The 12757-nt window shown below is 41.5% G+C and overlaps 1 protein-coding gene across 2 annotated transcripts in view; it reads right to left on the bottom strand.

Annotated features, from left to right (window-relative positions):
• The window catches only part of SLC9A7 (solute carrier family 9 member A7), a 522426-nt gene that overhangs the window by 124581 nt on the left and 385088 nt on the right, over positions 1-12757 (bottom strand). Inside the window, exon 13 of one of the 2 annotated variants that reach the window (XM_078658221.1) lies at positions 5947-6006. The exons of the other annotated variant lie outside the window; for it this stretch is intronic. Within the exon in view, the coding sequence (XP_078514347.1) occupies positions 5947-6006 (60 nt within the window). The remainder of the gene's footprint in view (positions 1-5946; positions 6007-12757) is intronic. 2 annotated transcript variants of the gene reach the window in all.

Below are 12757 nucleotides of genomic sequence, written 5' to 3'. Positions count from 1 at the left end.
GGCACATTTAGTATCAGAGCCAATGTTGATTGGTGACCGCGAGTCAGAGCATTGCACCTGGAGCAACTCCCAGATGTCTCTGGTGAGAAGTCAAGTTCCTGTTTTCAACACCAAAATACCAAAACACGTCGAAATGTATCATTACAGTTAAATAAATAATTATTCCACTTTTCCCTGGTTTCCTTTTTACAAGGTCAGTCTGTTCTGAAATAAAGCAACATGGTTTGGGGGCGGCTTGCACATTCAAATTCTTGTCATGAAATGGAAGTATTATAATTCCCCCTTCTCAGACACCCAATGAAGCAGTCAGCGCTGTTACACCACAGAAACCTGCTCCGCTATGACGCAACCACTGCAGGAACTGAAGAACAGAATTATTTGACGCTTTCACAAACACCCACTCACTCTCTCGTTAAAACGAACTGCTACAAAATCAGTAAGCTAAGAAAAAAACTTTTTTTATTTTAAACTCGCGACCCGAGGACAAAATGCTTCTCCCCCCAGCGTAAAATGGCTTAGTGTTGTTTGGTGTGTTGTCAAGTGGGGTTGGATATAGTAGTGGGACTGCTGCTGTCTGGTGCAGAGTTGCCTCATGCAGCATTGTGTGGTCTAGTGTTGGGTGGAGTGATGCAGTGTTTTTACTTGGCATGGTGTGCTGCAGTATGTCAGTTGATGAGTTAGGGTGTGATGTAGAGTGCTGTGGTGTTGTATGGAAGGGTGTGTCATGTGATTCAACATCCACTTGGGTGGTAATACTGTGGAGTGGTTTGATGTGATGTAGATTGTGATGGTGCGTTACTTTCTACCGTATGGATTTATCTGGGAGGCATCTTGTGAACTATTGGCTGGGAAGATTCTGCACCACTTGATGTTGTGAGAGTGAAGTAGCTTGGGGAAATGTGTTAAGTAGTATGTTGTATTGGGATGTGCTGCGCAATGGTGTACTGTATTCTGTGATGTGCAGTCATATTGGCGATGGGTGCTAAGAGGACTTGTCTGGAACAGTGAGTTGCGGCTTGATATGGTGAGGCTTTAGATGTTGAGATGTTGTGATGCTGTGGTCTATGGTGTGGTGGCAGGTCTTGTTGGGTGAGATGAAAATTTATCTTTTGAAGCAGTGATGTAGTATGGAGTGGTGATGTATTGTGTATTCTGGTGTTAGGTGAGAAGAGGCTGGAGTGCTATTGTTTGAAGTGGAGTTGTGCAGTGCCATGTGGTACATAATGGTATGCTGTACCCTGCAGCACGTGGTATAGTGCAAGGTGTTGTTGGGCGAAGGGTGTGTACACTATTGGGCTGTGTTATTTGGTGCAGTGCTATGTCATGTGGTGTGTATGTGGTCTGTCACAACTGTGATCTGAAGTGTGAGGCTAATGTGGGATTATGTGTTGTACTATTGAGTATACAGTTAAATGGGTGGTATGGAATAATGTAAACTGTTTCTCAAGCAGAGTTTGGCCTCTATGTGGTAAGATTGGTGTTGTGCATTGATGCTGTTAAGTGGTTTGGGGGACTGATGCTCCTATAAAGAAGACTGTTATGAATTGTACTGTAAATGAAATTGATTGCAAAATAAAAGTGATTGTGTGGACTGTTGAATGGTGTGCTTCGCCATATATGTGGAGCTATTTGAGTTCCCACACCTGTCTCTGTGATGTGTGTAAAGATTCATCCTTGAAAACGATGTTTTTGTGTGGTACAAAAAGTTCACGACATTTTATTTTTTGTACCATTTGAAATAGTCACCCGCGTCAGCAGTATTTTGCAGGAATTACTGGCAGGCAGCAGTACCATCTTTAAGGGAGACATTGGCAAGAAGTGCCAACATACCTACATTGGCAAATACTTTGGTCCTCTATTGCATGGCAGTTATAAACATTCTGGAAGTAATACTAATAATAGCCTTAAAATTATTAGAGACACCAATATAAATAACACTGGTAGTTGCAGGACTAAAAGTAGCTTTGTTAGTAATGCATGTAGTAGTGCTGGAAGGTAGTTTAGGTGTTTGAGCACTTCCTATCATAGTCGACATGCATGCAGTAGCAGTTGTATTATTACTAGTGGTAGGACATGCACTAGTGCTATCAGTTGTGGAAATATATTAGGAGTCCAATATTAATTAATGTATTTGGTTCTCTATTAATTCTGTTAGCAGATCCTGAAGTAGTCATGTGAGTAGTAGATGCAATGGTAGTTTAGCAGTATAAGTAAGTACTCGCTCCAAAACTATTGGTAGCATAACCCCGATACCTTTAATTTATTGAGATGCTGAACACCGATGCACACATGCAAGCAGGTTCATTTTTGGCCTTTTTTTATTAAATGGAATCGTTCGGGCGAATGAAACTTGATTCCCTTGTAATATTTACTCTTCAGGAGCCTACTTGAACTAGATAATTTGTTTGTGAACACCAACTGACACTTTACAACTTAGTTTATTCTCCTGCAGTATGTATTCTTCAGGAGTCTATCTGAATCAGATAATATGTTTATGAGAATCGACTGAAACTTTACAACGTGGCTTATTCTCCTGTAGTACGTACTCTTCAGGAGTCTACTCTAACCAGATAATTCGATTATAAGAATAAACTCAAACTTTACAACGTGGTTTATTCTTCTGCAGTGTGTACTCTTCAGGAGTCTCCTCAAATCAGATAATTTGTTTATGACCATCGACTGAAACTTTAAAACGTGATGTTTCTCCTGTAGTATGTACTCTTCAGGAGTCTACTCGAACCAGATAATTTGTTTATGAGAATCGACTCAAACTTTACAACGTGGTTTATTCTTCTGCAGTGTGTACTCTTCAGGAGTCTACTCGAACCAGATAATTTGTTTATGAGAATCGACTCAAACTTTACAACATGGTTTATTCTTCTGCAGTGTGTACTCTTTGGGAGTCTACTCGAACCACATAATTCATTTATGAGAATCGACTCAAACTTTACAACGTGTTTTTTTCTTCTGCGGTGTGTACTCTTCAGGAGACTCCTCAAATCAGATAATTTGTTTATGAGCATCGACTGAAACTTTACAACGTGGTGTTTCTCCTGTAGTATGTACTCTTCAGGAGTCTACTAGAACCAGATACATTTTTATGAGTACCAATTGACAGTTTAAAACATGGCTTATTTTCTTGCAGAGTGTACTCTTCAGTCTTTTGAGTTTCTTAGAATCAGACATAATTTTTTCTCACTGTTGAATTCAGAAAAGAAGTCGGAAATCGGTCTAAAGGATTTATGTTTTTGGATGTTATAAACAATATGGAATACTTTTAATCTAGTTTACATGGATTATTACAACCGCGAATAAACTTTAAACATTATATAATACATCATATAAATAAATCATATAAAATAGTAATAGAGACATACTAAGAGTACAGGTGGTAATTGTTTCAGTCCTTAAGGTTGCTATGAGTGCTACTGGTGAAACTACTAACAGTACCACAAGCAGATGTAGGAGTAGTGCTAGTAGTAACATCAAGGACAGCAGCCGAGGGCTATGATGAAGTAAAAACATTCAATATCATTGTTTGTATCTCATGAAGTGCTATAGATTATTTTCCAGGTTTCATTTTTAAACAAAGACGAAATTGGACTCTATTAAACAAATCAGTGTAATGGGCTTCCTAATGTGTCTTTAAATGAAATGGGAGCACGTGAAATGTATTCATTAATAGAAATGTGATCTTTATTAAATATTAACCACACTTTTATTGCGGCTAATATTAGATGGCAAAGTTACGAACACTGCAAGAAAGTTAATAGGTGTTACTAACAATTGGCAGTGCAATGGATAGGATCACATGCTGCAAATTTTCCTGAAGGAACTATAGAATTAGAGACGGCATTATTTTCCAGTGAAGGGTTCCAATTGACATCATCGACAGAGATGGTGGAGCAGTGTCACCGAGAGCGACCCATGAACAATTGTATGTGTTATATGGCTCCTCCATATGCACCACCCAACAGTGTGCTGATTCCCTGGTTCAGATGCACAGGACGAGGGGCGGCATGGGGGAGCCACACACACAATCGTCTTCCTCACTCACTTTCCTAACATCACCAAATACAGAGAAAAAAAACTCTTGGACGCCTGCACACTCCACCACGCCCCTCTGCAACACACAACCCCACACCCAAAAACCTAATACGTGGCTTCGTACCCCTCCATCCCAAAAAATCTGTGTCTGTCATCATCCCAATGAACCTTCTTGGCTTTTCCTCCTCTTACCACAGACTGGGAGGGAAAGAAAAAGCCAAGCGAGAGTGGAGATCAGGCGCTGTGCTGGCAGTGGTTCTACCGGAAGGTATGGTAAGAAATCATATGTTAGCCGCAGGGCCGCACAGACCCATGGCTGACAAGAGAGATGGTGTCTGGGAATGCTGTGTCAAATCGTCAGGCAGTATGGGAATCCCTTGGAGATAAACCATAATCCCCTATTCCACTGCCTCTTTTGGCTTTCTAGAGACCCAGGAATACGGTACTCTACAGCCTGCCCTTCCTCTACTTTACAAAGGTCTCTGGTAAGACGGACAAAATAGTGGAAAACCAAGGAAGCAACTGTTTCCTTGAGTAACCTCGCACCAGTGAATAAAAACATGTTAGTCACTGTGGCATAATGACAGTGAATAACTAGATTTCAAGTCCAGTATTAATTTGGGCGTTTTCTGCCCATGCTGCACACATCTTGCCGATGCGGTATAGTATTGCGAAAAGTCATTTGCAAAGCCAAAAGTTCTCAAAAGGTGAGACGTAGTGGCTTTGCCAATGCTTCTTTGCTGTGTAGTCGGAAAACCTGATTTGAACCGCAGGACTAACTGTAGAGCAAATGTTTAGCGGGTATACTGCGGTAATGAGGTAATGGAGTGGTGAGTGTAAAAATGAGATGTCATAATTCATATTATCATTGTAGACATAAATGAAGCACTGGGCATGTTGAAGAAATTGGTCGAGACACAGCGTTTGTGGAGGCACATGAATGGCCACAGATAAACGCGACTAGAACCATGGCTCCTTTCCCATCTGACTGCTAAGGAACCCTTAGCTGGAATGCTCAGCTGCACTCCTAGGGTGAACATGTTGATTCCTGTCGGCAAAGGACATTCTAAAGCCTAATTTCCTTCACCATTTGTTTACTAACAGACTAAACCCTAACCCCTTACACCACCTAATAACACCGAACCTAGTGATCCAGGAGATTCTGGAGATTGCAAAATCAGGATGTGGGGTGAGAGGGAACCGCAAAGTCCCAGAGAGAGTAAGAACAACAATTTCTGGTAATGAATTAGAATACTGTGTTAAAATATGATGCCAGTGTCCCTTTACCATAAGAATAATATTTGTGCTCGGCTCAAAGAAACTAAAACACCATCATACAATATGGGAAAACTGCAAGGCTGCATGTCAACTGGCTGCCATGACTCCAGGACGCCATGACTCCAAGACACCACGACTCCAGGCCGCCATGACTCCAGGCCGCCATCGCATCAGGCCACCATGACACCAGGCTGCTAAAGAACCGAGGAGTCACACCCAATATTTTACCGCTTTCCATTCATTGTAATGGAAGCAAATCATTGTTGAGAAACTGATACCTCATTATTGTGCGGGACGGTATTCTGCGTTCTACAGAATAAAATATTAATCATAAGACCAGTTCACTCACAGTTTTCATTAACTGTACGCCGGGTTGTGGAGATAGGAAAAAGAGGAGACTCACAACCAAACATGGCGGAAAAAAAAGAAAGTCATTAGCTTTCAGAAATTATAAACAAATTAGTAAAACAACCATTACGTTGTGAAACATGCAAATGTGCGCAAAGTGAGTTTTTTTGAGTACTCTGCACAGCCACAACAGCCAGAAAGCCCGTGCTAGTTAGACAGCTTGGAAAGAGACAGCCTGAGGTTAGTGTTAAGCAGCAGACAGCACGGCTTCACCTGAAATACTGCCAGCGGCCAGCAGTCGCATCGTCCAGCGGTTTGGAATGGTCACCCACTCTGGACATCAAAATGGAAGAATGGAAAATGTGACGGGGAAAACAAGATGAGCTCAACGTACGAGACTTGGAAAAAAAATCAGACAAAAGCAGTACAAACTAGAACTAATCAGGTACACAGTCATGTAAGAAAATATAACCGACAATGGCAGTGAGATACAAAGCAAAACATCAGAGAAGACAGGATTATTTTATAAATATGTCCTGGAGAAGGAACGAGAAGCATATTCCTATGCAGCAAAAAAAACATTTTACATAGACAATTTGCTTGCTGTGTCATGTCCTTGCCTGTATTGTTGAACACAAGCGCACTGATGCACCCTTGCAGGCTTTGACGTTCACGGTTTGCTGTTTTGAGCCATCGTTGCTTTATTTTCTGCACCACTGCCTGTTCTGCAGCATTCTGCTGGATTTGCCTTTCCTTACTTTAATGCACACTTGCCTTCTTTTTTTAGGTTTTGCCTGCTGGATGCTTGGCTTTTTTTGCTGCACATTTGCCTGCTTTTCTGGGCCCTTGCTAGATTTGATGGATGCTACTATGCATGGTTTTGCCCTTGCCTGATTCACACACCTCTTCTGCTCTTTTCTCTCGGATTTTTGCTGGTCAAATTCCTGCCTTCTAAATGTGTTCTTAACCTGCTTTGCTGCCAATTTGCCACTCTGCTGCACGTTTCCTTACTTTACTGAACACTAGTGACACTTGCTAGGCTACTGCCTCTTTTGCTGCACTCTTGCCTGCTTTGCTGCCCTGCAGATAGGTTAGTGTGCATCTGCTTTCTTTGTTGCGTGCGGCCCTGCTTTTTTTGCAAGCCTGCTCGACTCAGTATTATTGCCTGGTTTTGATGCATGCTTTCCTCCTTTTTAGGGCCCGGCTGACAGGGCAGCTGTCACCAGATAATTATGCGAGAATCACCAGGAGAAGGGTTTTGGCTCTGTCCACATGTTGGGAGGCAGGAGTACATGTTTTGAGTGGGCAGCGGTTGTGTGCTTCCAAAATAAAGTGCTTGGCCACCACACAGCTGTGATCATTATGGTCTGGTTTGACAGTGCAGCTGTCGCCAATTATGTGAGAATCATCAGGAGAGGGGCTTTGGCTCCGCCCACACGTTGGGAGCCAGCAGTACATGTTTTGGTTGGGCAGTGGTTGTGTGCTTCCACAAAAAAGGGCTTGCCCTTCACACAGCTGTGATTATTTTGTTTATTTATCCAGCTGCCTGAGCTTGAACTTCCAGGAGCACACACATTACATTGTCATGCTATTAAAGGGCCTAGGATTACTAATGAGATTTTTCTCTGGTAGCAGCACAGATTAGGAGGATGCCAGTCATTAACCTACATGACCTTTTAGGTCTGGCTTGACAGTGCACCTAGCACATGACCTTTGAATCTACACCAGTATTATTCAACAGTTGTTTGCTTCCACACAAATTCATATACATTCCCCCATGCTAAATACTTGCAATGCTTCACACTGCCATACAACATTCTTGTAAAGCCAGACCTATTGGCATTTCCTATGCTATAATTTGTGTTGCTAAGCCCTTGGTATGCTTTTTGTAATTTTGCCCCGTCATTCTGCATCCATTGCCCAAAGTGAGACTGTTTTCCTTTGTAAGTTGTTTTGTATTTTTGCTCTTTAACGTCTCCATTTAGCCACAGTATTCCTGGCGCCAATGCTCTATTTACTCTCTTTATTACCATTCTTTACCGTTTGATATAGTTACGTTATTCTCCCAATTTTTGTATCTAATATATATATATATTCATGGGCCAGTTGAAGGCATCCGCCGAAACGCGTTGACCGTCCTTACACGTTGCACTAATGGTGTTGTTATAATAAAGTACCTCTAAAAAGAAGAAATTTTCGTGGACTCCGTCTGTGCTGTGGAGAATCTGGTTCACCGGTGGGAGCCTTGGAGGGTTCTTTTGTTGAAAAAATATATATATATATATATATATCTATCTATCTATCTATCTATCTATCTATCTATCTATCTATCTATATATATATATATATATACACACACATTTTCTTTGTGTATAAAGAGGTTCAGCCAAACTGCCAAAGGATATAGGCCTGCAAAACCCTGAAGCAAAGACCCTTGAACCCCACGGGATGAATGCTGCATACTTCAAGGTGGGGGCAGGAGGGCATTAATGAGAGAGAGCGAGAGAGAAAGATTTTGCGGATTTGTAGCTTTGCTGACACCTGTCACTTTCTGTCAGGCAAGAGCAGTTCATCTGAGAGACAGCTGTCTGGAAGAAGTTCTGAGTTCTGTGTGATGTCTAGGTATTCAGAAGAGAAGGGGTCATGTGCTGTTCTTTTCCCATTTTGTACCCAATACTCCTACTCAGGGCAAACTCTATTTGAATGTGTTTTGCGGAGTATAGCCAGACCCCAGCCCTAGAGCTGGACATACAGTAGGTGGAGGTACCCTTACGAAACACTGGCTAACATGGTTGACGAAATTCCCAATTGTTCCCTCAGCATGTGCTGTCGAGGCTTGAATTTTACTCTATAGGCGAGTCCACTCCTGGTAGGTGCTAAGTACTTTAGCCTGTGGTTAGTGGGGTACTTTATGCCAGGAAGTCCTGGGATCTTGTTCTCTCTAAGCAGTAGGTGAAATAGGGGTTGCCCGTACAAAGGTAAGGGTGTATATTTTTTTTACCACGTAGATGGGGTTGTGTTATTTTATTAAATAAATTAATTGAATAAAGGGAATCCTGTGTAAGGTGTGCACACACTGAACATTTGCCTTGCTGGCTCACCATCACTAATACTGCAAATTGGAGGCACATCCTTATTTCAATATTTGCTAATATGGGTATCCAATGGCAGGGACTTTCATTCGCACTTTGTAAAAGCACACCTAAAGAACTCATGGGGTACTTCTGCAGTTCGTATGGGGCCAGATCCCCGTTTGTGTTCACATGCAGCTCAACACCAGTTGGGAAAAACCTAAGTAAGGGGTTAGAGACAGGAAAGCCCTTCACCTAAACCACTGGGTTACATTTACTTCTAATGTCTCCGTTTCCTTTTGACCTTCCCCAGGTTGGGCGAGTGGCAGCACTGGTTCTTAGCAGACCAGGCTAAGGCAGCTGTCCCGAGTGACAGCAGGAGCACTCAATCAAATCAATGACCATTTATAGAGCGCAGGGCTACCTCAAACGAGCACTCCGCATCAGACTGAGGATCTGCTGCCAAGGGCTCCCGCTGTCACCATGTGTATCCGACCTACTGGTGCGTGGGTGACCTGGGAGAATACTAGGTAGAATACGTACGAAGCATTATTGGCTGCTTCACAGCACGTTTTCGGGCAGGATTCCTATTTCCATAACTATTTATTCCATATTTCTAGGATATTGCCTTGCCTTCTAAAAATAACACTTCCTAATCATTAGTTCTAAAAAAAATAAACACTTTGTTATGTTATGTTATGTTATGTTAGCTGCTTTTGTACCGCGCACAGCTGCCCCAGCCAAGGGGCGTCCTGGCGCCCAGAGAAGGTAAACACAACATTGCAAAAGAGCCGCAGAATCAAAGATTTTTATTAAAAAGAACGGTTTTAATAGCACGTCTAAACTGGAATAGGTCTTCCAATGCTCGAATTTCAGCAGGAAGAGAGTTCCACAGTTTTGCGGCTACCACTCGAAAAGAGCGGCCGCCAGTCCTACTCAACAGGAAACGTGGGACAACAGACAGATTCTGAAAAAGGAACACTTCCCAAAGAGTTTGTTTCCAAAATATATTGAAGTAAGGACAGTGAAAGGCTTGAAGGGGTTACAGGGTAAGGGTATAGGGAATACAGGTGAAGGATACGGGTTTAGAGATTGGGTTAGGCACACAGAGATAAATGTACAGGGTTAAAAACTGGGGTATAGAGTTTAAGGGTTTGGAACCTGGTGTTAAGGGTATGGGATTGGGAATATAGGGTATGGAGTATAGCTATCTAAGGTTTGGAGTTAAGGGTTGATTGTACAGACTTAAGAGTTAAGGGTTTGGGGTATAGGATTTAGGGTTTGGGATATTAGACTAAGCGGTAAAGGTTGTGGGCAAGGATACAGGGGGAAAGGTTATGGGGTTCGGAGTATAGAGGTTAAAGTATACCAACTTAACATGTTACATGTTAGGTATGAAGGGCACAGGATATAAGGGCTAACGCTTTCAGGTTAGGAGTTCAGACTTAGGGCTTTGGGGTATAGATGTTATGGATCATGGGATATGGGTTCGGCATATGTGTTTAAGGGTATACATATGCATCTGGCTCCGAAATTACCAGACAGCCTTGCTTACATGTTAATTTTTTTTTTTAATACCGCCTTTTTATATCTTTTACAAAAATAATAACAATGTATATCTTTGTAAGTTTTACTCATGGTGGTTTTCCCACCGTTTTATGTTTTTTTAATGAAACAAAATAAAAGTATATTTGACTTGACTTGACTTTAAGGGTATAGGTCACAGGCTAAGGCGATTGGGTATAGTGCATAGGATTAAGGACATGGTTAAAGATTCGTAGTTAAGGGTATTTGGTATAGGAGTCACTGGTGTAGGGTTAAAGGTACATGCTTAAGTGTATAGCAGTTAGGTTTTATGGTTATGGTAACAGGATAAGGGGTAAATAGTTGAGGATTTATGTGTTTTGGGATGTATATCTATGGAGTTGGGTGAAAGGTTAAGCCATATAATTCCGTTTGTTTAGTGTGACTGTTGGGAACATGCTTAAGATGCGTTGACGATTGTTGCACTTATTTTCTACGCCTGAACTGTTCTTAGATACTCAATTGTAACGATTGATATATGTAATGCGTTGCTTTGTCATGAGTATCCTGTACCTCCTTACTTTTGTCTGTATCGCTCTTTCGCCTGATTGTATGCCTTTTTTCTCAGACTAATAAAGTAATTTAAACACAAAAAAATAAAAAATAAATGTAAAAAAGACAAAGTGTTGTCTTTCACAGTACTTAATTCATTTTAGTGGAACACACTACAATTTTGAAGTGATGCAATTAGAAGTGTTAAAACTGGTGCTTTTTCTCAGAAAAAAATGTAATTAACAAGGCACGCCCATTTCTAAAGTTGGTGAATACTGACACCTGTAATAAGCGATTGAACATGGCTGTTAAGGGACTCAGTGGGGACCAGGGTTGAGTTTTTCTGACGTTTTGGTGAGAAAATGAGAAGGAATATTTGTTATCCTTGTTTTATGGTATAAAATGTCATTAAAAAGTATAGAAAACTAAATCACTTAATCCCCCGTGCCTAAAAAATGAATGTGTCCGTCTGTAATGCAAGGGAAACGCCCGTTACATCGGATATATCGCATCGCGCTGCCATTGCAACGCGGCTATTACATCGCGGCCGTCATCACATCGCATGTCATCAGGACGCATGCAAGTGCATCGCAATGACATATACATCGTTAACGGTTACATCGTATTTGAATGCTATTGAAAGCAACATTGACTCGCAAAATTGAATCTGATTAATTAAATCTGATTCAAGCAGATTTGAATTAAACAAGCAGCAGAATTGGAAGCAAAGAAGCGGCAAAATTGCATCGTATTCAAGCCGATTTGAATTAAACAAGCAGCAAAATCGACAATACAATTGTGTTTCTTAAACAAGCAAAGCAGCTGAAGCTGAATAGGAATATTCACGCGTAATTGTGGGGTTCAAGCTGAATAGTGTTGCCGAATTAAACAAGACGATTACAAAAATCGACATAAATCATATTGTGAAGCAGCACAATTGTGTTTGTTAAACAAGCAATAGGAATATTCACGCGTAATTGTGGGGTCTGACGGAACACACAAGATGTGGTCTGACGGTTAGCTAGGCAGACTTTGGTGCTGTCAGACAAGGTTCAAGCCTCCTATCATCCCCTCATAGCAAGAGCAGATACGATACACATATATTTTCAAATAAGCAGCAGAATTGTGTTTATTAAACAAGCAAAGCGGCCGAGTAGACATGCACATGTGTGTTTTAATACATGCACGTCTACAAAACCATGTGGCTGCTACGTAATGAAGTCTTTAAGCCATGCTGCTCAGCAGCTCCTATGCAGTATAGAATGCCTAAAAACGACACTGCCCAAGCCAAGAGGTCTTATATGCAATGAGTGTTGGAATATTTCCACGACTTTACAAAAACGAATGCAGTTTAGGTTTAAACCTACTCTTAAGCTGTTTACTATTTATTCCCAATTCATTAAAAATTTTCCCAGAATAAGATCAGAACCTCTTTTCACGTTTTCCGCTCCAGACTGTCCTGGGACAGTAGACATTTCCTGTCCGTCGTTGTGAAAACCAATAACAATGGCTGTAAATTATATCAGTACCCCCTCAACCGAAACCGGGGAGGGGGGGGGGGGGTTTGCAATCAGGTGAACCCTGGCATGCCAATTTATAGTTTGCAGTAAAAAACTGCACGGCCTTAAACACTCAAACGCAAGCATTTTTCACACCCTAAGCAGAGACCCTTTGCTACATTTAGAGTTTGACAGGTGCAGAAACTGATATGGCGCAGTTGCGACGGACACCAAACGCGAGAATTGCTCTGACCAAAAAACATTATTTACACCAGTGTGCAATGCTCCGGTATGATTTGCGGAAAAATAAAGCCTGGTGACAGTGAGCAATGCACTGCAAACCTGCAAGCTTGATTGGGGACTAGGAAGTGCTTAACTACAAACCCCATAAAGATAATGCCCTTCGTTGACCTTCAATACTCTAGGGAGAAAGAAAGT

The sequence above is a fragment of the Lissotriton helveticus genome, chromosome 8 (assembly GCF_964261635.1).
Source record: "Lissotriton helveticus chromosome 8, aLisHel1.1, whole genome shotgun sequence".
Taxonomy (NCBI): domain Eukaryota; kingdom Metazoa; phylum Chordata; class Amphibia; order Caudata; family Salamandridae; genus Lissotriton; species Lissotriton helveticus.
The sequence above is the reverse complement of the archived record's forward strand: the minus strand, read 5'-3'. Positions and strand labels throughout refer to the sequence as shown.